Here is a 26,306-nt window from a genome sequence, read left to right as displayed (position 1 = left end):
TTTTTTTTTTTTAATTAAGCACTAAAAAGAGGGCAAAACAGGAATAGAAACAATCTACCAGTCACCTGAAAGAAATCCTAAAATGAAAATTCCTGGCAATATTATAGTCAAAATTCAGAGTTTCCAAGTGAAAAATAAAATACCCTACACAACTTTAAAGAAAGATTTCAAGTACCAAGCAGCCACAATCAGGATCATATCAGTTTAGCAACCACCATCACATAGGAACAGAGAACTTGGAATATGATATTCAGGAAGGCAAAAAATGTAGGCTTGTAATAAAAAATGTCTTAAGAAATCTCAGTCTAATTCTACAGGGGAAAAATAGATTTTTAAATGAAATAAAAGATACCAAGAATTTTTAGTGAAAATATTAGACCAGAGTATAAAATTTGACATACAAAGCTAGTCATCAAGAATTCATAAAAAGGTGAACATGAATGGTCATTAGTGACTAGAAACTGTTTTTTGTCTTCCTGTTTATAACAGGGTTCTATAAAACCAACAAATTAAAAACCCTGAATCAAGCACCAAAATAGAAATTTGGAAAAAAGAAAAGATTAACAAAATTCAAAGCAAAAAAACCATTGAATTAATAAACAAAGGTAGGTGCTTTGGAGGCTGGGGCTTACTGATAAAATAGATGAGCCATTAGTTTCTCTTTCAGTACTAGACAACCTAACAAAAGGATGGACAAAGAAATCACTTAGGGTCCTGTATCAGCAAGCACCCCAGCGTCCCCAGGGTGGCTGCCAACACAGGTTCTTAGATCTGCTTTGTTAAAGGAAAGCAACTCAAAATGGGTTAACAAGCTTACTTTAATCAGTCAAATATGTATCGTTTACCTAGTTCAGGGGAAAAAGGTCAGCACCCTGAACTTCAGAGTATACAGACAGAATTATTAAGACAGAGAAATAGATCGAGTAGACAGGTTTCCAAACTGTACAACCATTACATCTATACCAAATCAACATCTGGGTTTTTCAGAGCCTGGGGGCTCTCAACAATGGCTTCCCAGAGTCTCATCAGATCAAATCACAGAACACTTCTCAAAGTGAGCCCCAAAGCAAAGCCTCACATCCAGGGATTATATAGCCTTGTCCTGGGTCAGAGAATGTAACCACCCTCTTGACCCACTGCCCAATCACACAGCATCAAGGTGTGGCCATTCCTGAAAACCAAGCCTCCTGCCACAGGCTCCATGTGACCACATTCAGCCTATTAGGAGGCAGAGTATATTTTCAGATCAAGGAAGGTTCTCAGAGTCTCTTAAGCCTATCAAAGGGCCTAAGGGCAGGGAAGACCTTTAAATTTGCATTTCCATTACAGGTCCAGAATAAAATTCTAGAAAAATTAGATATGGTAGCTCTCCAAGTATTGAATGAGACTAGAAAGGAGTATAGGTAAATCTTATATGTATGTAGGAAAACAACTGTCATATAACCAAAACAGTTCATAAGGGAAAATTTATAGATAAAAAAGCATTCATCTCATGAGGGAAGGGCTGGGGGTGGGGGATGAGGAGAAAGAAAAAGAGAATGAATACAGATATATGAATTGGGTTATCAAATTTAAAAACATTATTCTTTTTAAAAATTTGTTTTTTAGTTTTAAACATTCATTTCCACAAGATTTTGAGTTACAAATTTTCTCCCCATGTTTCCCCTACCCTCCACCCCAAAAGAGTGAGCCTACTGAATATTCCTTCCCCCAATCTGCTCTCTCTTATATCTTCCCCCATCCCCCTCTAACTTTCTAGTAGAACAAGTCAGATTCTTTTTTTCTGCTTTTCTCTCTCTCTTTTTCATTTTAGTAATATTATTAGTAGCCTCCTTTATTACCCCCCCCAACCCTCCCAATAAAAGAATGAAAAACAAAACCCCTCAATCAAATACACACAGTCAAGTAAAATTAAATTTATACATTGACTATATAAAAAAAATGTATGCTTTATATTGGGCCTTGAGTTCATCACCTCTATGTCAGGAAGTAAGTACATATTTCATCACGAATATTGAGGAATCATGGTTGGTTGATCAGAGGCCTTAATTCTTTTGTTAGGTGTTTTTCCTTAAAATATTATTATTTTATAAATTATCTCTGGGTTCTGCTCACTTTATATCAAATCATGTCTTTCCCAATTTTCTGTGAAACTGTCCCATTTGTCATTTTTTTTATCATGCATCAAGTTTATTACAATCATATCGTATACCATATCATAACTTGTTCAGCTATTTCCCAATTGATGGGTTCATTCTTAGTTTATAATTGTTACTACAAAAAGAGCTGCTATAGGTATTTTTTCTGCATATGACTCCTTTTTCTCTTGCATTCATAATTACTCAGTACCCAAGGAGAGGTCTTTTCATTTTGACTTGGGGCCTGTCCTCAGATTCCCTGGATCCCCTTCCATGGTCCCAGATTCTACCTGGATTCACCAGACTGTCACCTGAGTTCAATGGCAGATAGCTCCCAGTTCCTTGATCAGCTCTCTGGGGAGGTCCTGCTCCACACTAAACTTCACAGGGTCTGGTCCATGTCAGATCCTTCACCATTTCTGCTCCAGGGAATTCAAGGCTCAACCAAGCTGCAAACCAAGTCTCAGCATCCCAGTCATGCTTCAGTTACTTGGGCTCCTGGCTCTGGATTCTGGGCTCCTGTCTCATGGCTCTAGCTATTGGCTTTGGCCTCCTGGCTCCTGGCCTTCTGGCTCTGGGCTCTTGGGCTTCTGTTCAGAAGAAGCTCCACCACTACCAAAAGTTCTTAGGACCCAGTTCTCCATTCTTCTGTAGCTGCTTTGCCACCAGATCTAAGTCTCAAGGAAATTCTGACTGTGCCTCTCTGGGGCTTTTCTTATATACACAGTATTACCCACTTCCTTCAGCCAACCCCTTCCTGTTATATTAGTAACAGGAGACAGGAGTTCATACCTTCTGTTTGCCCAATCAAAGGCTTGATCAGTTATTAAGTGTTAAGTACCTGATACTTTTGCCAACACAAAGGGGTCTTCAAATTCAAATTACATTACCATTACATATGGCTAGGCCACCTTCCCTAGCATTTCTTTTCATTAATTGCCTTGATATTCTGGACCTTTTGTTCTTCCAAATGAATTTGTTCTACAAAGTAATTTTTTGATAGATTGATTGGTATGGCACTAAATTTAGGTAAAATTTTCATTTTTATTATATTAGCTCGACCTAGCCATAAGCAACTGATGGTTTTCCAGTTAATTAGATCTCACTTTATTTGTGTGATAAGTGTTTTGTAATTGTGTTCATAGAAGTCCTGTGTTTGGCAAGTAGATTCCCAAATATTCTACAATGTCTACAGTAACTTCAAATGGGCTTTCTCTTTCTATCTCATGCTGTTGTATTTCATCAGAGATACATAGGAATGCTGAGGACTTATGTGGGTTTATTTTATATCTTGTAACTTTGCCAAATTTATTTATTATCTCAAGTAGTTTTTCACTTGATTCTCTTAAGTATGTCATCATATCATCTGCAAAGAGTGATAGCTTAGTCTCTTCTTTGCCTAATTTGGTTCATTCAATTTCTTTTCTTCTCTTATTGCTACTGCTAACATTTTTAGTACCAGATTCAATAAGAGGGATGATAGTGTACATCCTTGTGTCACCCCTTATTTTATTAGAGATGCTTCTAGTTTATCCCCTTTACATATAATATTTGCTGATGTTTTCAGATAGATGCTACATATTATTTTAAGGAAGATTGCATTAATTTCAATACTTTCTTGTGCTTTTTAATAGGAATGGGTATTATATTTTGTCAAAAGCCTTTTTGGTGTCTATTGAGATAATCATATGCTTTCTGCTATTTCTGTTGTTGATGTGATCAATTATACTGACAGTTTTCGTGATATTGAGCCACCCTTGCCTTTCTGGAATAAATCCTACCTGATCAAAGTGTATTATTCTTATGATAAGTTGCTGTAGTCTTTTTGCTAATATTTTATTTAGAATTTTTGCATCTATATTCATAAGGGAAATTGGTCTGTAATTTTTTTCTCTTTGTTTCTTCCTGATTTAGGTATCAGTCCCATATTTGTGTCATAAAAAGAATTTGGTAGGACTCCTTCTTCTGCAATTTTCCCGAATAGTTTGTGAAGTATTTGAGTCAAATGCTCTTTAAATGTTTGGTAGAATTCACTAATAAATCCATCTGTCCCTGGAGATTTTTTCCTAGGGAGTTAATTGATGGCTTGTTGAATTTCTTTTTCTGATATGGAGTTATTTAAGTAGTTTACTTCCTCTTCACTTAATCCGGGCAATTTATATTTTTGTAAATATTTATCCATTTCACTAAGATTGTCAAATTTATGTGCATACAATTAGGCAAAATAATTTCTAATTATTGTTTTAATTTCCTCTTCACCCTTTTCATTTTTGATACTCGTAATTTGGTTTCCTTCTTTTTTTTCTATTTTATTGACTATCAATTTTATTGGTTTTTTCATAGTATCAGCTCTTAGTTTTATTTTTTAATTTAATAGTTTTCTTAAATTCAATTTCATTAATCTCTCCTATGGTTTTTATTATTTCTAATTTAGTATTTAATTGGGGATTTTCAATTTGTTCTTTTTCTAGCTTTTTCAGTTGCATGCCCAATTTATTGACCTCCATTTTCTCTATTTTATTTATGTATGCATTCAGGGATATAAAACTTCCCCTAAGAATTGCTTTTGCTGCATCCCACAAGTTTTGGTATGTTGTCTCATTATTGTTATTCTCTTTTTTTTTCTTTTTTGGAGGGCAGTTGTGGTTAAGTGACTTGCCCAAGGTCACACAGTGAGGTTTTCGTCTGAGGCCGGATCCAAACCCAGGTCCTCCTGACTGCAGGGCTGGTGCTCTATTCACTGTGCCACCTAGCCACCCCCACATTCTCTTAAATGAAGTTACTGATTGTTTCTATAATTTCTTGTTTGACCCACTCATTCTTTAGGATTAAATTATTTAGTTTCCAATTAGTTTTTAGTCTGTCCTTCCATGGCCCTTTATTACATATAACTTTTATTGCATCATGATCTGAGAAGGATGCATTTAATATTTCTGCCTTTCTGCACTGAATTGTGAGGATTTTATGCCCTAGTAAATGGCCAATTTTTGTGTATGTGCCATGTACTGCTGAGAAGAAGGTATATTACTTTTCATATCCATTCAGTTTTCTCCAGAGGTCTACCATATCTATCTTCTCTAAGATTCTATTTACCTCCTTAACTTCTTTCTTGCTTATTTTGAGGTTAGATTTGTCAAGGTCAGAGAGGGGGAGCTTGAAGTCCCCCACTAGTATAGTTTTGCTATCTATTTCTTCCTCTAACTCCCTTCACTTGTCCTTTAGAAATTTGGATGCTGTACCACTTGGTGCACAAATGTTTAGTAATGATATTGCTGCATTTTCAAGGGTGCCTTTTAGCATGATAGTTTCTTTCCTTATCTCTTTTAATTAGATGTATTTTTGCTTTTGCTTTGTCTGAGATGAGGATTGCTACCCCTGTTTTTTTTGCTTTAGCTGAGGCATAATATATTTTATTCCAGCCTTTTACCTTTACCCTGTGTGTATCCCCCTGTTTCAGCTGTGTTTCTTGTAAACCGCATATTGTAGGATTGTGGTTTTTAATCCATTCTGCTGTCTGCCTCTGTTTTATGGGAGAGTTCATCCCATTCACATTTACAATTATGATTACTATCTGTATCTTTCCCTCCATCCTATTCCCTCCCCTGTTTATGCTTTTATTTTTCCCCTTCTCCCTTTACCTCCTCAAGAGTTTTCCTTTTGACTATGGCCTCCCTCAGTATTCCCTCCTTATCAGTCCTCCTTCCTTTCCTGCCCTTCCCCCATAATACTTCTTCCCTCCCTTCTAACCCTTCACCCTTCCCTTAGACCTTCCCCCTTCCTACTGCCTGTAGGGTATGATAGATTTTCATACTTAATGTAGTATGTTATTTCTTCCTTGAACCAAGATTGACGAGAATTGATCTCATGCAATGCTCCTCTTCCTCCCCTCTTTCCCTTTATTATGGTAGGTTTTATATCTCTTCTCTATAGAGTCCTGTACTAAACTGATTATGTTATTCCCTCCTTATACTAGAACCAATGAGGGCAAAGCTCATATAATGTTCATCTCCCTCCCTTCTTTCCCTGTACTATAATGTTTTTATGCCTCTTTGTGTGGCATATTTTGCCCTTTTCTGCTTCGTTCTTTCCTCTTCTCCCATTGTAGTCCCTTTGCAGCCCTTAATTATGTTATCATCATTTTGTTTAATTTATACCCACACCCTCTTTTTATCTGTATCCCTTTTAGATGTCACCATAAGTATAGAATTCTCAATATTAACAGGTATTAGCTTCCCATATAGGGATGTAAACAATTTGCTCTTTTAAAAAACAAGTTGTGTGTGTGTCTGTGTGTGTGTCTGTGTCTGTGTGTGTGTTTTCCCTATTTACCTTTCTATGTCTCTCTTGAGTCTTATAATTAGAGGTTGAATTTCTCATTGAATTCTGGCTTTTTCATAAGGAAGGTCTGGAAGTCCATTATATCATTGAATGACCATCTCTTCCTGGAAAATTATTCTCAGTTTTGATGGATAACTGATTCTTGGTTGTAACCCAAGCTCTTTTGCCTTGCAAAATATCATATTCTAGTCCCTACATTCTTTCAATGTAGAAGCTGCCAGATCCTGTGCGATTCTCACCGTAGTTCCATGTTATTTGATTTGTTTATTTCTGGCTGCTTATAATAAATTCTCCTTTACTCGATAGTTCTGGAATTTGGCTACAATATTTCGAGGACTTTTCAATTTGTGATCTCTTTCCGAAGATTTTGGGTGGATTCTCTCAATTTCTGTTTTACCCTCTGGTTCTAGGACCTTGGGGCAGTTTTCCTTGATGAGGTCTTGGAAGATGTTTTCCAGGCTCATTTTTTCATCATGATTCTCTGGTAGACCAATAATTCTCGTATTATCTCTCCTGGATCTATTTTCCAGGTCAGTTATTTTTCCATTGAGATATTTTTCCTCTTTTTCTAATTTTTCATTCTTGATGTTTTGTTTAACTGATTCTTGGTGCCTCATAGAGTCATTAGCTTCAATTTGGTAGATTCCAATTTTTTGTGTATTATTTTCCCCAGTTAGTTTTTGAAGCTCCTTTTCCATTTGTTCAGACTTTATTTTTAGTTCACACATTTTCCTTTTGAAGGAGCTGTTTTCTTTATTGTAATGTTTTCCTAATTTTGCAATTTAGATTTTAAAAGAATTATTGATTTTATCTTCTACCTCTCCAATTTGGTTTTCAAAATTTTTTTTGAGCTCATCTAAGTATGCTTTCTTTGCTTGAGACCAGTTCATGTTCCCTGTTGAGACTTCAGCTTTGGGTGTGGAGTCAATGCTGTCTCCTGAATTTGGTTCCTCTAGCTCACAATAATAGGATTATAGAGTCTTTGTCTTTGCAGTCTGTTTTTCTCTCATTTTGGGGCAGGGTCTTGGCCCTTCCTCAAGGGCTCCCAAGCCTTTACTGTTTGAAATTTTGCTCAGGGGTAATAATTTCTGTGTTATCAGGGTCAGAGGGGGAGATGGGAGCATCCAGCATTCACTGTGCCATCCTGGTCCCTGAGAGTTCAGACAGGTGCTTTTTAAATTTCTAGGCTATGGGTTGGTAGTCCGAGGAATAGCAGCTGCCATTGCCGTGGGCCCTGCATTTGTCTCTTACCCTGTTCCGTCAGATCTCAGCCCTGCAGTGATAGACCTGTGAATGCCCCTTGTGGTTGGTGGATCAAGTTGCTACCACGTTGACCAGGCCTTGTCCAGGCCTCCTTGCCTCAAACTCTTTTTTTGGGGGGAAAAAAAAAAACTATTATCAAATTATTTTTTATTATTATTGTTGCTTTGTAGAATAAGTTTAAGATCCTACTTTTGTTCATTCTTTTCCTTGAGATTGTTCCTCCAAATGAATTTTATTTATTTATTTTTTCATGTCTGTATAAAATAATCCTTTTGTAGTTTGATTGATATATAGCTGAATAATAAATTAATTTAGGTAATACTTCATTTTTGTTGTATTAACTCAACCTACTCTTGAGCAGTTAATGTTTATCCAATTACTCAAACTTTACATTATTTCTATAAAGAGTGTTATATGGTTTTTATTGGTAAGTTGTTTGAGTTATGTTCAACTCTCTATAACCCTATTTGGGTTTTTCTTGGTAAAGATACTGGAATAGTTTACCATTTTCTTCTGCAACTCATTTTACAGATTAGGAAACTGAGGCGAATAGAGTTAAGTGACTTACCCAGAGTCACACAACTAATAAGTGGCTGAGGCAGGATTTGAACGCAGTGCCTGGCCTTGTACTCTATCTACTGTGCCACCTAGCTGTGTGTGAGTGTTGAAAAGGGAAGAGTAAAATCAGTGGCATTTGAAGGCGTCAGTTTGCCACATTCAAGGTTTTCCAAATAGCATGTTTTAACAGGACATGAGAGGTTTTTCATGATAATATTTCTGCATCTACATGTGCTGATAGTTCATAATGATGAAATTAAACAGTGTATACTGAACAAAATTAAAACTTGAATTATTCAGAAATGTCTTAGTTAATTTTTGTATACTCTGCTTAAGAAGATAAGGGAATCTCTACTGTGTCTTGTAAAGATTTCCATAAAAATGGGTAAAAGTACTCCAGTTCATAAAGAATTAACTTATAAGGGGTGGCCAGGTGGCTCATTGAGTAAGAGTACTCACTGAGTAAGAGTCGGGATGACCTGGGGGATCGAATCCGGTCTCAGATACTTAGCACCACATACAGAAATAACTGGCCGTGTAACCTTGAGCCGGTCTCAGATACTTAGCACCACATCCAGAAATAACTGGCCGTGTAACCTTGAGCAAGTTACTTAACCCCAATTGCTTAAAAAAAAAAAAAGAATTAACTTATGACTACCTAGTCACCTCTTCTACAAGTGATCTTTACTCCACTTATCTACAACTCATTTCCCAAGAATTCTAGATAGGTAAGGTCTCAATGAATACAATTTTACTAGTAAATTTTTGATCCATTGTTTTTCTGAACATTCTTCAGTAGTTAAAAGAAATGAAATAATTTCAGTTCATAGTTATTAATGAAATTTGAATATTCATTCTTAGGTTATGTGTAGCAGTCCAAGAAGCTGAGCAACTAAGAACAGAAAAAACTAATCTGGAAAAACAGATGAAAGAGCTTCACATAGAATTTACTGACTTAGAAAATGAGAAGTATGAAGCAGTTGTAAGAGCCAGGAATAGCATGCAGCTCTTAGAAGAAGCTAACCTTCAGAAAAATCAGGTAAGAAAATACACACAAATCTGAATATAATAAAATGGTTAACTTTTAATGATGGGACAAAAACTAAGTTCAATTAACAAACAAAATCAGTATAAAAAATGAAAGTATGTGTCTCTATCAGGTAATCTTTTTTGTTTGTTTATTTTGATATAGAAAAATACATTAAATCAAACACTCAATTAACTGGGATTTTATTTTTCTTTTAAGATATCCATTTTTAGGACAAAAATTCAAATAACAAGAAAAATCTATCATGAATTTGATTTTTAAAATATTTTCAGAATGTGTTCTGCGGGTCATTATACATTTAATCCTGACTCTTATACCTCCTTTCTCTTTAGTATCCTTCACTTTAAATTGGTAGAATTATTACTCTGAAGCATACTACAAAATCTATAATTATTAATTAAAGATTTTTTTAAAAAATCTTTTTGGTGGGGGCAGAGTAGAAGCACAAACTTGGTGTGAGCTCCTGCTCCAATCACTTCTAATACATATAAAAAAATGGCACTAAACAAACTTTAGAGCTACCGGACCCACAAAGTGACAGAGAGAAACAAGTCTCCCACTGAAGCCATCCTGGCAGGCAGACAGGACAGGAAGGGTCTATCACAGCATACTGGGAGCAAACTTCAGGAGAGTAAAACACCAGCAGCTGTGGCAGTTTTCAGACTTCTCAACCCTTAAATGCCAAAGACAAAGTATAAAAGGTCAGTGTAGAACTCTGTTGGAACAGGAGGGGACAGAAGAGTGTGGTCCAGCCCCTGCCCCTGGTGTGAAAAACTTCAGAGGCTGCGCTATGTGGCTGCCTCAGAAGCTCCTGGCCTGAAGATCACATGGGGACAAAGTGACCATTCAGAGGGTGATCCCTTGCCTTAACCTGCTTGGATCTGTATAGCAGTCTTGGGTGGTGGTCCTGGGGTGTGTGGCCAGTGAGCCAGAGCTTGTGGGGGCTATAGAGAGGGCACCCTCCTAATAGCTCTGGCAGCTGCAAAAACCCCAGCAATTTGGGACAAAGCTCTCTCCATTCTAGAAGTAGAGTTCTACTGTGGCAAAGAGTTCAAAAGACGCGTAATTGGCTGGCAATATGAGCAAGCAGAGGAAGCACAAACAGACCATAGAATCCTGTTTTGGGGATAAAAAAGATCAAGGCATGGAGCAGGAGGAAGACAGCAAAGTCAGAATACCTGCATGAAAATCCTCCAGGAAAAATAAGTACTGCTTATAGGCCATGGAGGAGCTCAAGAAGGATTTTGAAAATCAAGTAAAAGGAGTGGCTAGGTGGAGCAGTGAATTGAGCACTTGCCCTGGAGTCAGGAGGACCTGAGTTCAAATCCAGCCTCAGACACTTAACACAAAAAAATTAGCCATGTGATCTTGGGCAAGTCACTTAACCCCAACTGCCCTCTTTTTTTAAAAAAAAAGAAGGGAAATCAAGTAAAAGAAGTGTAGAAAAAACTGGGAAGAGAAATGAGAATGATGCAAGAAAATCATAAAAAGCAAGTCAAAAGCCTGCTAAAGGAGACCCCAAAAAATACTGAAGCAAATAACACCTTAGAAAATAGAGTAACTCAAATGGCAAAAGAGGTCCAAAAAGCCAATGAGGAGAAGAAAGCCTTAAAAATCCAAATTTGCCAGATGGAAAAGGAATTTCAAAAACTCACTGAAGAGAATAATTAGATTGGAGCAAATGGAAACTAATGACTTTATGAGAAATCAAGATGCTATTAAACAGATCCAAACAAATGAAAGAATAGAAGGCAATGTGAAATATCTCACTGGAAAAACCACTGACCTGGAAAACAGATCCATGAGAGATAATTTAAAAATTATTGGCATACCTGAAAGCAATGATCAAAAAAAGAACCTAGAAAACATTCTTCAAGAAATTTTTAAGGAAAATAGCCCTGACATTCTAGAACCAGAGGGCAAAATAGAAATTGAAAGAATTCACTATGCGCCTCTTTTTTTTTTTATCAGAGGGCAATTGGGGTTGTGACTTGCCTAAGGTCATGTGGCTAGTTAGTGTTAAGTTTCTGAGCCTGTATTTGAACTCAGGTCCTCTTGACTCCAGCACCAATGCTTTATTCACTGCGCCACCTAGACTTCCCCCCCTCTGATCCCCTCTTGAAAAAGATCCCAAAAAGAAAACTCCTAGGAATATTATAGCCAAACTCCAGCGTTCCCAGGTGAAGGATAAAATACTGCAAGCAGGCAGGAAGAAACAATTTGAGTATTATGAAAACACAATCAGGATAACACAAGACCCACCAGCTTCTACATCAAGGAATCAAAGGGCTTGGATTATGATATTACTGAGGTCAAACGAGGTAGGATTAAAACTTAGAATCACCTACCCAGCAAAACTGAGTATAATGCTACAGGGGAAAATATGGTCATTCAATGAAATAGAGGATTTTCAAGCATTGATGAAAATATCAGAGCTGAACAGAAAATGCAAGAAGTAAGAGAAGCATGAGAAGGTAAACAAGAAAAAGATATCATAAGGAACTTGTTAAAAGTTAAACTATTTACATTCCTACATGGAAAAATGATAATTGTAACTCAAGACTTTTCTCAGTATGAGGATAGTTGAAGGGAATATATATGTATACATACATATGTATAGGAGGGTATATGTGTATATATATATGTGTGAGTGTGGGCATATACATGTTCATGTATACATAGAGAGCACAGGGTGAGTTGAATAAGAAGGGATGATATCTAAAAAAATAACATTAAGAGGTTAGAGAGGAATTTATTGGGAGGAGAAAGGGAGAGATATATTAGGGTAAATCATCTCAAATAAAGGAGGCAAGACAAAAATGTTACAACAGAGGGGAAGAGTAGGCAGATGAAAGGGAATGCAACAACCTTATTCCCCTTGAATTTGGCTTAAGGAGGGAATAACATACACACACAATTGGATGTCTTACCCTACAGCAAAATTGGGGGGTAGGGGATAAGAGGGGGAATAATAGAAGGGAGGGCAGATTCGGGGAGAGGGTAGTTAGAAGAAAACATTTTTGAAAAGGGATAGTGTCAAAGGAGAAAATAGAATAAGTTGGGGGCGGGATAGGATGGAGGGAAATATAGTTAGTCTTTCACAGTATAAGTACTCTGGAAATGATTTGGGCAAGTACACATGTACAACCTATATTGAATTGCTTATCTTCCCAGTGGGGGCAGGTGAGGAGGGAAGAAGGAAAAAAATCTGGAACTCAAAAGTTTTAAAAACAAATGTTAAAAAAATTTTTTTGTTTGTTTTTTTTACATGCAACTGTGAAACAAGATATACAGGCACTGGGTTATAGAAATCTGTCTTGCCCTATTGGAGAGTTAAGGGGGTGATGGGGGAGGATATAAGAGAGAAGAGATTGGGGGAAAGGATATTCAGTAGGCTTGTTATTTTGGGGTGGATGGTAGGGGAAAGATGGGGAGAAAAAATTTTAATTCAAAATCTTGTGGAAATGAATGTTGAAAACTAAAGATAAATAAATTTTAAAATATATTTTTGTTCTAACGTGTTAGCTTTGGGCGCATAATAAGACCGTCATTAACAAGGAATAAACAAAAAATGTTTTTTCTGTTTAACCCTCAGTGACCCAGAAAGTTCACTAATCAGAACAATCCATTCTCTAAGCATCCAGCAGTTTAGTATAGCAAGCACTTTTTAATTGCTAGCTACATGGCAGGCATTGTACTAGGCAGAAGTTACAGAGACAAAAATGAAACCAGTCTGGCATAACTGAAGCTTACATTCTAAATCTACACAGATAAATCAATACAAAATATATACAAAATTCATACAAGTTCTCCTGGAGGAGAGAGCACCATGAGCTTTGGTATTTAGATAGACTTTTATAAGAGGTATAGCTTGAACTGAGTATTCCAACTAATTGGGGTTTTGCTATAATTTATCAAGGTGAGTAATTTAGTGTTCATTGTGATGGTTTCCTTAATTTGTAAGTTTGAGCGTAGAATAATCATGGAATTTAGACTTTAGAGATCATTTAATCTCATCACCTATCAGGAAACTTAGGTCCACAGAGGTTAAGCAACTTACAAAGGTCATAAAAATAGTAAGCTGCAAAATTGAGATTCAAACTAAGATTCTGTGATGCTATAGTCAGTGTTGTTCTTTTCACAATACCATTTTGTCTCAAGAAGAATTTATTTTCAAGTTTAACAAATCCTGTTTTCATATGCTATCACCTCTTCTGAGAAATACAAACCGTCAGCTAAATTATTCTTTTGGAAATAGGTCAAAACAGAAAAAAATAGTTTGCTAATAGTCTTGCTAAATATTTGAAGATCCCTGCACACGTGGAACTTGTCTGCATTACTAAGCAAGGGATATATAGTTTTTTCCTTTCTTCTGTATTCTGTCCTTCCCTCCAGAATCCGGGAAAGAGGCCTTTTTATAGAGTGAAAAAAAAAACAAAAACGAATAAGAAGCAATAAGTAAAAATATTAGAGCCATTTGAAATTGATAAAAAAAAAACATGAAACTATGATTAAAGATTCAAGGATGACTATTCACTGAAGTAGGAACAATGTACGACACCAGTGAGCCAGATAATAAAAATGACTGAACACTATGGTAGACATGAATAAATACTATTTCAGAGCCCATCATCATTATAGTCCTCAATTTAAATAATAGAATTACTAGCTTTTAAATCTCTAACTCCCAGTTACTTAGTTCTTAGATAATTATATTGTCTTTGGGGGTAGGAAGGAATCTCATATTGGATTAAGTGCACTTGATCCATTATTTTTCCCCAGCTATTCCTGTTGCTACTTCTTCACTTGTTGCAGTGTGATATTATTCACTAACTCACAGTAGGCACTTAATAAGTTTTATATTATTGATTTCAGAGTTTTACTTTATCAAATACTTAATAGATCTAAGCAAATGGCTATTAGGTACGCTGTTAAAAATAAAAATGTGCGTTAATTGGTCAAACCAAGCTCAAACATATATGTTGGTCATGACTAAAGTGAAAGCATGTTTAATATGAAGGTATATATAGAATTTATATCAGACTGCATGCTCTCTTTGGGGAAGAGGGAGGGGAGAGAAGGGGAGAAAACTTGGAACTCAAAAGCTTGTGAAATTGAATGTTGTAAACTAGAAATAAATTAATTTATAAAAAAAGTATGTTGGTATTGATCAGATTAAACCTAGAAGAGAACTGGATACAAGTAGATAGAACTGTAAGTGAATACAACTACGTTTAAATTACTAGTTTACAAAGCTATTAAAATCAATATGCTAAAGAATACACAACAGGATTTTATTTGTTATATAAGTTCTCTACCACACAGCTTTAACTGTATTTAATCTGGGTGTTCCTAACATACTTTATTTTTAATGCCTCAAAAGAGAATATTAGGAATAAATTATATTCTTAGGAAATTTATCTTTTAAAAATTGTGTGTCCTTAAAAAAAAAAAAACCTGACATCAAAGCTATTGGAAATGAACTCAATTGGGGCGGCTAGGTGGTACAGTGAATAGAGCACCGGCCCTAGAGTCAGGAGGAACTGAGTTCACATCCAGCCTCAGACACTTAACACAAAAACTAGCTGTGTGTGACCTTCCGCAAATTGCTTAACCCGAATTGCCCTCCAAAAAGAAAAAAAAAAAAAAAAAAGAAAGAAACTACATTCTCTGATTATTGAGGAGAGATAAGATAGGTACCCAACTTAAATACAGGATATAGTGTGAAAAGCGTTTATTAGAGGTAGCAACAGCTGCTATGAAAATTCAGAGGATGAGAAAGGTCATATTTGACTACAGATCAAATAGGTCTTCATAAAAAAGGTTAGCCTTGAAAACTAAGTGGGTAGGATTTCATTTTTTGAATAGTATTTTATTTTTGTAATTACATATAATGACAAATTTAACATTCATTTAAAAATTTTGAGTTCCCAATTTTGTCCCTCCCTCCTTCATTTCCCTCTTCCCTAAAATGGTCAGCAGTTTGATACAGGTTATATATTTCCAATCATATAAAATATATTTCCATGTTAGTCATATTGTGGAAGAAGAAACAGACCAAAAGAAAAAAATATGAAAAAAACAAAGAAATGGAAATAGTATGTTTTCATCTATATTCAGACTCCATCAATTCTTTCTCTAGTTGTGAATACCTGAGACATTTGGAATTGTCTTGGATCATTGTAGTGCTGGGAATAACAAAGTCATTCATTGTTGGTTTTCATACATTGTTGCTATTACTGTGTACAATCTTCTCCTGTTCTATGTACTTCACTTTGCATTAGTTCATGTAAGTCTTCGCCGGTTTTTTCTGAAAACCACTTGCTCATCATTTCTTATAGCACAATAGTATTCCATTACATTCTTATACCACAACTTGTTCAGCCGTTCTTGATTTGATAGGCATACCCTCACTGTCCAATTCTTTGCCACCACAAAAAGAGCTGCTATAAATTTTGTTGAAGAAGTAGGTCCCTTTTCCTTATTTTTTTATCTCTTTGGAAACAGACTTAATAGTAGTGTTATTGTTGGATCAAAGGGTATGCATAGCTTTATAGCTTTGGCTATAGTTCCAAATGCTCTCCAGAATGGTTGGAACAATTCATAACTCCACCAACAGTGCATTAGTTTATGTGTAGAATTTCAACACAAAGAATTGTGTGTGTATATGTTTATGTACATGTCTGAGGTTTACAGGGTACATTCCAGGCATAGGGAATGATATGAATATAGGCATATAAGTGGATAACATGGAATGTGTTTGGTAAACACCAGGTAAACTAATTTGGCTGGAGTATAGGAGATGTAAAATACAGTTAATGAGACCTGATAATGTAGGCAATTTTAAATATGATTTTCAAAATTCCAGAAGCCAGATTACTGAAAACCTTGAGTGCTACACTAATGAATTTGTGCTTGATTTAGAAATCTAGTGAATTGCTTTGAACTGAAAAGTGATATAGAGTCATGAGATCATATATTTAGAACTGAAAGGGACCTAAGAGGCCAGTTAGTTCAGCCCCTTTATTTTGCAAGCTAGACAACTGAGATCCAGTGAGATAAAATGACTTTCTCATGATCAGAGATGTGTATTAGCATGATTAAAATGGCAGCAGCAAAAAAATTGGAAAGAAGAAAATCAAGAAGACTAGCTAGGAGGCTATTAAAATAATCTGAACATGAGATGGTAAATCCAGATACAATAGACAAGAAAAAGAAAAATCAAGCTATTTTAAATATAGGAAGCTAGATTTAGGTGACATTACATAGAGATGTGGGCAAAAGATGAAATGACTGAGGAAACAGAAGTTAAAGCTTCCAAGAACTTTGATTTATTAAGCAGTTCATGCCAATTGCCTGACATCAGAACCAGGCCCCTTCCTCAGCTTAGGGCTGGACCTTGAATATAGGAGGAGACAGACTTTTATTCATTCAAAACAATTAATCAATACAGCCAATTAATTAAAAGGAAACAGTATAACATTGGATCATTTGATTAATAATTGGATGAAAGATTAGGGACTTCCCGAGTTGGGTGGGAGAGAGTGAACAGGTTTAATTCCCTGAAAAAAATTCCCAAAAGAGAAGTATTCCATTCCCCGCAAGTATCTGTAACTTATATAGGGCCCAGTTTTTAGAAAAGACATATGGGTTGCTTGAAATGTACAATTGTGAGAAAATTCCTTGAATCAGTCTTTGGATCTGACTAGATTTCTGGTCAGCATAATCTAGGTTCTTGGTTAAGCATCTCTAAGTAGTAGGTAGAGGTGTGTAGTGCCAATGCAATATTTACAGTACCCACGATGACAATAAAGACTGTGACTAAAAGTATCACATGACATTTGATCGCACAATATACCAGATTCTCCATATAGAGGATAGAACTGAAGGATTTATTTAGACACCAGAAAACTGAATCCCCAAACCAGTAAGCTGACTCCATCAAAGTACCAGAAATATTCAGAAGCCATAATAACACTGAGAGCCATGCCATCCTTCAGCCTTCCCACAAACTAATACAAGATTAATATTTACTCATGAGCTTATCAGACTTGTTGCTTGAGTTTTCTCTCTCCCTCACCTGTCTGGCTAGCTCTGAACATCAGCTTCCTGTGGGCTCTGCTTCTTTTCAAAAAACCAACTCCCATCACAGGCTTCATGTGACTACATTCAGCCTATTAGGGGGCAGAGTTTTATCTTCTCAGCAGGGAAGATTCCTGTAGGCTCTGCTTCACCCTTTAGCAATGTGATTTCAGTTCAGCTTATTAAGGGGCAGAATTTACTTTCAAAGCAGGGGAGGTCTTCAAATTCCCCTGTAGGTCTGTTAAGAGGCAGGGAAGATCTTCAAATTCCCATTCCCATTATAGGGTGATCTAGCTTCCCAGCCACACAGGGCTAGGTTGAAACAATGCAATAAGATTTTTTTTTTCCAATTCCCACAGTTGAATAAAGTTTTCTCACAGGACAGAATTTGGACTAGAGCCATAATAGAACAGAAAGGAAACTGAACTCAGTCCAGAATTGAATCACAAGGTAGTCAGGGTGGTTCACTCAGTTCTCACAATTAACTACTTGCTGTCCGCCCTCAATTCTCTCAGAGAGAATACAGGGAAATTGAGAGTCAAATAGGACTCTAAGGTTTTTAGAACAATCAATAAGCATTAAGTGCCTACAGGTCCTACTTACCTTTGAGAGAATGGATATACTTGGATAGAAGAGTTTATTTGAATATTCATTTTGAGTTTCAAGAGATGTTGGTTTCTGCTCTGGGTTTGTTGTAGGCAGATGGAAAGAAAAAACTAAAAATTCAGTTTTTAATCTTCATTAGTAAGTAATTTTTGAATAGATTTCTACCTATATGCTGTTTTTATCATTAATCTTACTTTTTATAATAATATTAGTTTTCGTTTTCTGAAGGCACTGCTTGAAGAGAAACAGAAAGAAGAAGATATTGAGAAAATGAAAGAAACATTGTCTCGCCTTCTACAAGAGACTGCCGTACAAACCAGGAAAGAAGTAAGACTTAGACTTGTAATTTTGTTAACATTTAAAATAAAAATAGAAAAATATGCACATAATAACTAAATATTGCATACTGTCTTAAGAGGTATTTGCCAGAACACCTACATGAAGAACAAGCACATAACTGCATTTGCAGTAAAGGCTTGTGAAATAGTTTGCAGGAAGTTTGTTTGAGCTAGTGATTGTGAAAGAGAAGGAGAGACAGAGAGTGTGTGTGTGTGTGTGTGCGCGTGCGCGCGCACATGTATCCGCAATATATACACATGCCACAGAGACAGGAACACAAAGAGACAAAGTGGAGAGAGAGGGGAAAAAGACATGCATGTATAGAGAAGGAAAACATAAAGGATATGAAATGTCTGGACCAAAGAGAAGAGAGGACCATGGAAGAGACTAAAAGAAGAGATTTTAAAAGAAATTTGTAACCAGAAAACTGAGACTCAGTTATTGTTGCTTATTATTTTTTTTTGGACAGAAAAACACCAGAGGGCTTATTTTCAGGGGAGGGCTTATTTTAGAGGAATCTTACACAGTAAGGGGAGGGCTTATTTTCGGGATAGGTCTTATTATCAGGGAAACACGGTAGTGAAGTGAAAACAGTGTTGCATTTGGATTCATTGTACTCAAGTTCAAATCCAAGCTCTTCCAGCTTTGTAATAGAACTTAACATTCAAAATAGACTTAATGGCCTAAACAATAACTGAAAGAAATCCTCACTTTCTGTATTCCTGACAAGTAGTCATCCATCCAACCTCTGCTTAAAGATTTCCATGGAGAGAAATCCCACATTTTTCAAGAGAGTCCATTCTACTTTAGAACAACTCTTAATGGTTAGACAGGTTTTCTGCACATCAAGCCTCTCTGCTATTTCTACCCATTGCTCCTAGTTCTGCCATCGGAAGCCAAACAGAACAAATCTAATCTCTCTTTCACAAAATAGCCCTTTAGGGGAGAGTGAAAGAGAAGGAAATAAACATTTATTAAGCACCTACTTTGTGCCAGGCTGTGCCAAGCACTTTACAGATATTATCTGGTTTGATCCTCACAACAACTCTGGGAGTTAGGTGCTATTATTATCACTATTTTGCTGATGAGGAAACTGAAGCAGACAAAGGTTAAAGGACTTCTCTGGAGTCAAAGAGCTAGTAAGTGTTTGATAACATCTGAACTCAGGTCTTCCTGATTCTATACCCAGCACATGATACCACCAAGCTGCCTTAATGCATGAAAACAACTGTCATGTCTTCACTGAGTCTTCTCTCCTCTAAACTAAACATATCCAGTTCCTTCACTGGATCTTCATATGACGTGAATTCGAACAAGACCCTTTCCTGTTTGCTTTTCTATGGATACTTATCCACTTGTCATGTACTTCTGAACACTAGATACTGTCACTCTGAGTTTTTATAACTCTGCTCTCTTGATTTTCTTCACCCTGCTAACACTTTCTTTTCGGTATCCTTTGCAAGATCTTCATTCATGCCACATCCACTAATTCTGGGTGTTTCCAAGACTCTGTCCTGGCCTCTCTTCACTGTTCTCTTTATACTAACTTGTTTTGTGACTTCATTGGATCCTGTGGATTCAAATATCATCTCTATGCAAATGATTCCCACTACCACATCACACTGCTGATTCATGTTGAGTCAATCCATTAAAATCCCTAGAATCTTTTCACATAAACTATGTCTCCATCATCCTGTACTTATAAGGTTGATTTTTCTAAAACCATGTGTAAGAATTTACATTTACTCCTACTGAATTTCTTCTTACTAGATTCTGCCCAGTGCTCATCTGTCATTCAATATAAAAAATATTCCTCCCAAATTTGTGTCACCTGAAGATTTTGTGAGCATGTCACCTATGTCTTAATCCACTTGATTATCCCCTTGTTGTAACACAGGACCAAGTACAGGATCTGAAGATGGCCTTCTATGGCAGTGTTGAACTGTTAATGGCTACTCTGACTTTGGCCATCCAATCAACTGCCAATCCATCTAATTGTATTATCATGTAATGTACTTTTCTCCATTTTTCCCCCAAGAAGAGAGTGAGATTATTTATCAAATGGTTTGATAAAAATCTAAGCAAACAATATTTACACATGACCCTGATTTAGTAGTTTAGTAACTATGTCAAAAAGTAAAAAAGATTACTCTTTATAATCAGCACTTCCTTTTCTAGATACTCATTAACAATCTCCTAAATGATCTATCCTACAGTTTTTCCAGATACTAGAGTCTTACCTCACTGGTTTGCAGTTTGTGAATTATGTTCTTTATTGTTCTTGTCTTTTAAAAAAGAGAACAACATCCATTCTTATCTAGACCTGTATTCACTTTTCTGTTTTCTGTGATCTTTCATATATCACTTACAATGGCTTAGGGATCCTCTCTGCCATTCCTTCAGTACCCAAGCATTTGGACAACATGAATTCATCATCATCTAGACTGTCTCATACTACCTCCTTATTTTGTTTTCCAGCTCCCTGTGGGCCGTTTTTATTTTCACATTGCATTGCTATGGTTATTCTCCTTTCAAGAGTAATCAAAAGCAAAACAGGAATTGAACAGGTACATCCTATTTCTCTTTCCACTTATCCCACCCACTCCAAGCAAAGGTCTTATCTATTATCTGACCCCTCTTCTTTTTCACAATATGGCTTTTCCTACTCCAAACCCCTTTGTGTGTGAGGGGGGTGGGACTGAGCTGTTCTTGCAAGCCTAAATTTCCTTTGGGGTTTTAGCATTCCTGACACTAATTTCCAGGACCATTCACAGGATAGTTTTTACATTATCCCATTTTCTGCCTTTGCTCTCTTTTCTGTATTTTAAATCTGTCTTTACTAGGAGCTACCAGTTTTCCCTTCATTTCTATATGCTTTCCAATTTAGCCACCAACCTCATGGTTTACCTGAAACTGTTCACTCTAAAGGTACTTGGAATGTATTCATTGTCAGATCACCTGGCCTTTTCTCAACACTTATCCTTCTTAACCTCTGGATTTGACTCACCTTTTCATCCTGGGTATGATTAATCTGAGTTTTCCTAATTGTTCTCTCTTGGTTCTTCTTCATCTTGCTAATCTCTCTTTCTCAGTGTTTTTGCTAGATCTTCCTTCATCCATATCAGGTCCACTAATGTGATTGTCCCTAAAGCTCTATACTGGCTTCTCTTTACTTTTCTCTATATGCTTACCTGCTGGGGGATCTCCTTGGTTCCTCTGGGTTCAGTTATATTATTATCTGTGCAAATTGTTCCCACATCTATATACCTAGTCCTAGTATTAGTGATGGGAACTTCAGCCTCCCATCACTAACTGCCTATTGAACATTTTGAAATAGATATCCTATAAGCATCTCATACTCATTATTTCCAAAACAAAACTCATTATCTTCCCCAGCAAATCCTTACCTTTTCTTAACTTCACTATTGATGTGGGGGGCACTGCTGTACTCTCAATCACAGATTTGCATGTCATCAGTTCTTCCTCTTACTCACCCCACAAATCCAGTCAGTTGCCAAATCTTATCATTTCTACCTCCATACATCCTACTTTATATCCACTTGCTACTCAGAGAACCACATCCCTAGTTAAGATTTTAAATACCTTTTACCTGCTCTGTTATATAACCTTCTGACTGATTTCCCTACAAATCTCTTCCTGCTCCTCAGTCTCTTTTTCACATAGCTACAAAGTGATTTTTCCAAAAGTATAGATCTGAAGATGTATTTCTCATTACTAAGTTAACTTCAACAGCTCCTCCTTACTTTTTTTTTTTTTGCCTTTTGGAGGGCAATTGGGGTTAAGTAACTTGCCCAAGGTTACAAGGCTACCTTTTTTTGTGTGTGTGGGTGTTAAGTGTTTGAGGCCGGAACCAAACTCAGGTCCTCTGACTCCGGGGCTGGAGCTCTTATTCACTGCACCACCTAGCCGCCCCACCTCCTTACTTCTTGAATCAACTATGGGATGCTCTCTTTGGCATTTGAACATTTCACAACCTGACCAGTCTTCTAACTTTTTATTTCCCAGTCTTCTAACTCTTTATTCCCTTCCATATACAGTATGGTTGAGCCGTTCTGCCCTACTGGCTGTTCCTCATAGGATACTCCATCTGCTGTTTCCATTCTTTTACACTGGCTGTTTCCCAGGCATAAAATATTTTTCTTACTCACCTTCTAACTCTCCCTGGCTTCCTTCAAGAATTAACTCAAATGCTACCTTCTGCAGAAGGCCTTTCCTGGTTCCCCTGGTTGCTAATGCCTTCACAGATTCAGAGATTGACAGCTTGGAAGGGAATTTATATTCACCTTCTAGCCTAATCCCCTCACATTAAAGATAAGAAGGTGAGGCCTGGAGGTTTTAAATGACTTGCCTTGGGTCACACTTAATAAGCTTTTGAGGCTGAATTTGAAGCCAGATCTTTTTATTTTAAGTCCAACGCTGTTCATATGCCATGCTTCCAATCTATTTCTCTAATATTGCCTTTCATGTACTCTGTAGGTATATTTCTGTTATGTACCTATTCATACATGTGGTGGTTCCCCCCATTAAAGTTCTTAAAAGTAGGAAGCGTTTTTTGCTTTTTATTTTATCACCAACACTTAGATGAGCGCCTAACCTAGAATGTAGTCAATATATGTTTATTAATTGATTAATTGGTATGTTCCTTATGGATATAGAACATTTTCTTCAGACTTCATTTTTCTTCCTTATTGAAATGGTTCCTACTTTGACTTTTAAATTTCATTCTTTTTTTTTAATTTTTAAATTAAATTTTATGTTTATTTTTCGTTTACATCATTCATTTCCACAAGATTTTGAGTTACAAATTTTCTCCCCATCTTTCCCCTACCCACCACCCCAATACAGCCATCCCACTGTATACCCCCTCCCCCAATCTGCTCCCTCCTATACCCCCCCATACTCCCTCCGACTTTCAAGTAGGACAAGATGGATGCCTGTACCCCAGCACCTGTATATCTTATTTCCCAGTTGCATGTAAAAAAAAAAAACTATATATATGTATGTATTTTAAACATTTGGTTTTAAAACTTTGAATTCCAGATTCTTTCCCTTCCTCCATCACCCACCCTTACTGGAAAGATTCAATATAGGTTGTACACATGTAGCTAAGCAAAACATTTCCATAGTGGATATATTGTGAAAAACTGACTATATTTCCCTCCATCCTATCCTGTCCCCTACTTGATCTGTTCTCTACTTTGACCCTGTCCCTTTTCAAAAGTGTGTACTTCTAACTTCCCTCCCCGCCAAACTGCCCTCCCCTCCTTCATCCCCCCTCCCAACACCTTCCCCCCTATTCTCCTGTAGGGTGAGATAGCCTATTTAGTGTGTATGTCATTCCCTCCCTAAGCCAAATTTGATGAGAGTAAGGTTGACCCCATTCCCTTTTGCCTTCCTGTTCTTCCCCTCCATTGTAACAGTTTTCCCTTACCTCTTCAATATGAGATAATTTACCCCATTCTGTCTCTCCTCATCTCCTCTCATTATATTCCTCTCTCCCCTCTCAATTTCACCTTTTAAGTATTATCCCTTCCTATTCAATTGGTCCTGTGCCCTCTGCCTATGTATACCTGTACACACACACACACACACACACACACATATACACACACATAAAATACATACTCACATATGTATTCATATGCCCATATATCCTCCTGAACAGACATATATATGTATGTATGTATATATATATGTATACACACACACATATATACACATATACATTTATGTTCCCTTCAACTATTCTCATACTAAGAAAAGTTTTATAAGTTACAATTATCATTTTTCCACGTAAGAATGTAAATAGTTCAACTTTGATAAGTTCCTTATGATTTCTTTACCCTGTTTATCTTCTCATGCTTCTCTTGCTTCTTGTTTCTCAATGTCAAATTTTCTATTCAACTCTGGTTTTTTCAGCAAGAATGCTTGAAAGTCCTCCATTTCATTCAATGACCATATTTTCCCCTGAAACATTATAATCGGTTTTGCTGGGTAGGTGATTCTTGGTTTTAATCCCAGCTCCTTTGACCTCCGGAATATCATATTCCAAGCCCTTCAATTCCTCAGTTTAGAAGCTGCCAGATCCTGAGTTATCCTGATTGTGTTTCCACAATATTCAAATTGTTTCTTCCTGGCTGCTTGTAATATTTTCTCCTTGATCTGGGAACTCCAGAACCTGGCTATAATATTCCTAGGAATTTTCTTTTGGGGATCCTTTTCAAGAGGTGATCGGCAAATTCTTCCAATTTCCATTTTGCCTTCTGGTTCTAATAGGGCAATTTTCCTTGAGAATTTTTTGAAGGGTGATTTCTTGCTTCTTTTTTTGATGGTGGCTTTCAGGTAGTATGATAATTTTTAAATCATTTCTCCTGGATCTATTTTCCAGGTCAGTGGTTTTTCCAATGAGATATTTCACTTTGCCTTCTATTTTTTCATTTGTTTGTAACTGTTTAATAGTACCTTGATTTCTCATAAAGTTACTAGCTTCCATTTGCTCCAATCTAATTCTGAAGGAATGATTCTCTTCAGTGAGCTTTTGAGATTCTTTTTCCATCTGGCAAATTAAACTTTTTAAGGCATTCTTCTCCTCATTGGCTTTTGGAGACTCTTTTGCCATTTGAGTTAGTCTATTTTTATAAACGTGTTATTTTCTTTGGTCAGGTTGTTGATTCTCTTTTCCAGATTTTCTTGCATCATTATCATTTCTCTTCCCAGCTTTTCTTCCACTTCTCTTATTTGGTTTTCAAAATCCTTCTTAAGCTCCTCTATGGCCTATAACCAGCTCGTATTTTTCTTGGAAGCTTTTGGTGCAGTAGTTCTAACATCATTGTCTTCCTCCTGGTCCATGTTTTGATCCTTTTTGTTCCCAAAGAAGGAGTCCGAAGTCATATTGCTGTGCTTGCTTTGATTCCTTTGCTTGCTCATGTTGCCACTCAGTTATTTGACTTTTTAGCTTTTTGCCAGAGAGTTTTGTCTGAAATTGCTGGGGTTTTCTCAGCTGCTAGAGCTATTAGTTGGCTGCCCTCTCAGAAGCCTCCTCTGGCTCTGGCACACTGGTCATGCACCTCAGGACCTCCACCCTAGACAGCAATCCAGATCCAAGAAGGTTAAAGCAAGAGCAATTACCCCTCAGACTGGATGCTTGATCCCCCTGCAATCTGCAAGCCAGGAGCTCTGAAGCAGGAACGCAGCGGTGGCTGCTGCGCCTCAGCCCCTTCTCCCTCTGGGGGCTGAGGCTGGACCACACTCCCACAACCACTATTCCCATAAAGTCCACAGACCTCTCACTTTGTCTTTGGCATTTATGGGTTGATAATTCTGGAAACCACCACAGCTTCTGGTGATCTACTCTCCTGCCATCCCTCCAGCTGGCAGCTGGTCAGGGGCTGCCCTACAGCTAAAACTGCAGCCTCACATGGGGCTGGGCTCAGCTCCCAGTGCTTTGAAATGGACTCTTCCTCTTGGCCTGCTGGGATGTCTTCAGCAGGAGATTTGTTTCTCTCTGTCACATTGTGGGTTCTATAGTTCTAAAGTTTGTTTAGAGTAATTTTTTGTAGATATTTGAGGTGGTTATGGAGTGGGCATATGGAGTTTTCTTGCTTCTATGCTGCCATCTTGGCTCTGCCCCCTGAAATTTCATTCTTAATACTTTTTCATCTTTCCTGTGCCGACTTCCATAGAATTTTAGACCATGGGAACCTTCCCACCTATCCTATCTCTCAGCTCTTGGAAGTCTTCTTTCCCAAAATCTAATAAACATATCAAAATCTGACTTTCCTGTCCTCTATTATAAACTTTATGTTGGAGTGGTAACTTTTTCCCACATTTTCCATTATTTCCATTCCAAGAACCACTTTCTTTCTGTTAGTGAGGATTGATTCCAGTCTGAGATTTCCCTCATTCTTCATACT

The 26,306-nt window shown here is 37.0% G+C and overlaps 1 protein-coding gene across 8 annotated transcripts in view; it reads left to right on the top strand.

Moving 5' to 3' along the window:
• SCLT1 (sodium channel and clathrin linker 1) overlaps positions 1 to 26,306 on the top strand; it is a 286,904-nt gene that overhangs the window by 114,495 nt on the left and 146,103 nt on the right. For all 8 annotated transcript variants that reach the window (XM_069105365.1, XM_069105363.1, XM_069105360.1 and 5 more), the window contains 2 exons: positions 9,159 to 9,336; positions 18,262 to 18,360. In XM_069105365.1, the coding sequence (XP_068961466.1) occupies positions 9,159 to 9,336; positions 18,262 to 18,360 (277 nt within the window). The remainder of the gene's footprint in view (positions 1 to 9,158; positions 9,337 to 18,261; positions 18,361 to 26,306) is intronic.

Source organism: Petaurus breviceps, unplaced genomic scaffold (assembly GCF_028583685.1).
Source record: "Petaurus breviceps papuanus isolate PSGF00001 unplaced genomic scaffold, PetGlider_PUasm1.0 76, whole genome shotgun sequence".
NCBI lineage: Eukaryota > Metazoa > Chordata > Mammalia > Diprotodontia > Petauridae > Petaurus > Petaurus breviceps.
The sequence above is the reverse complement of the archived record's forward strand: the minus strand, read 5'-3'. Positions and strand labels throughout refer to the sequence as shown.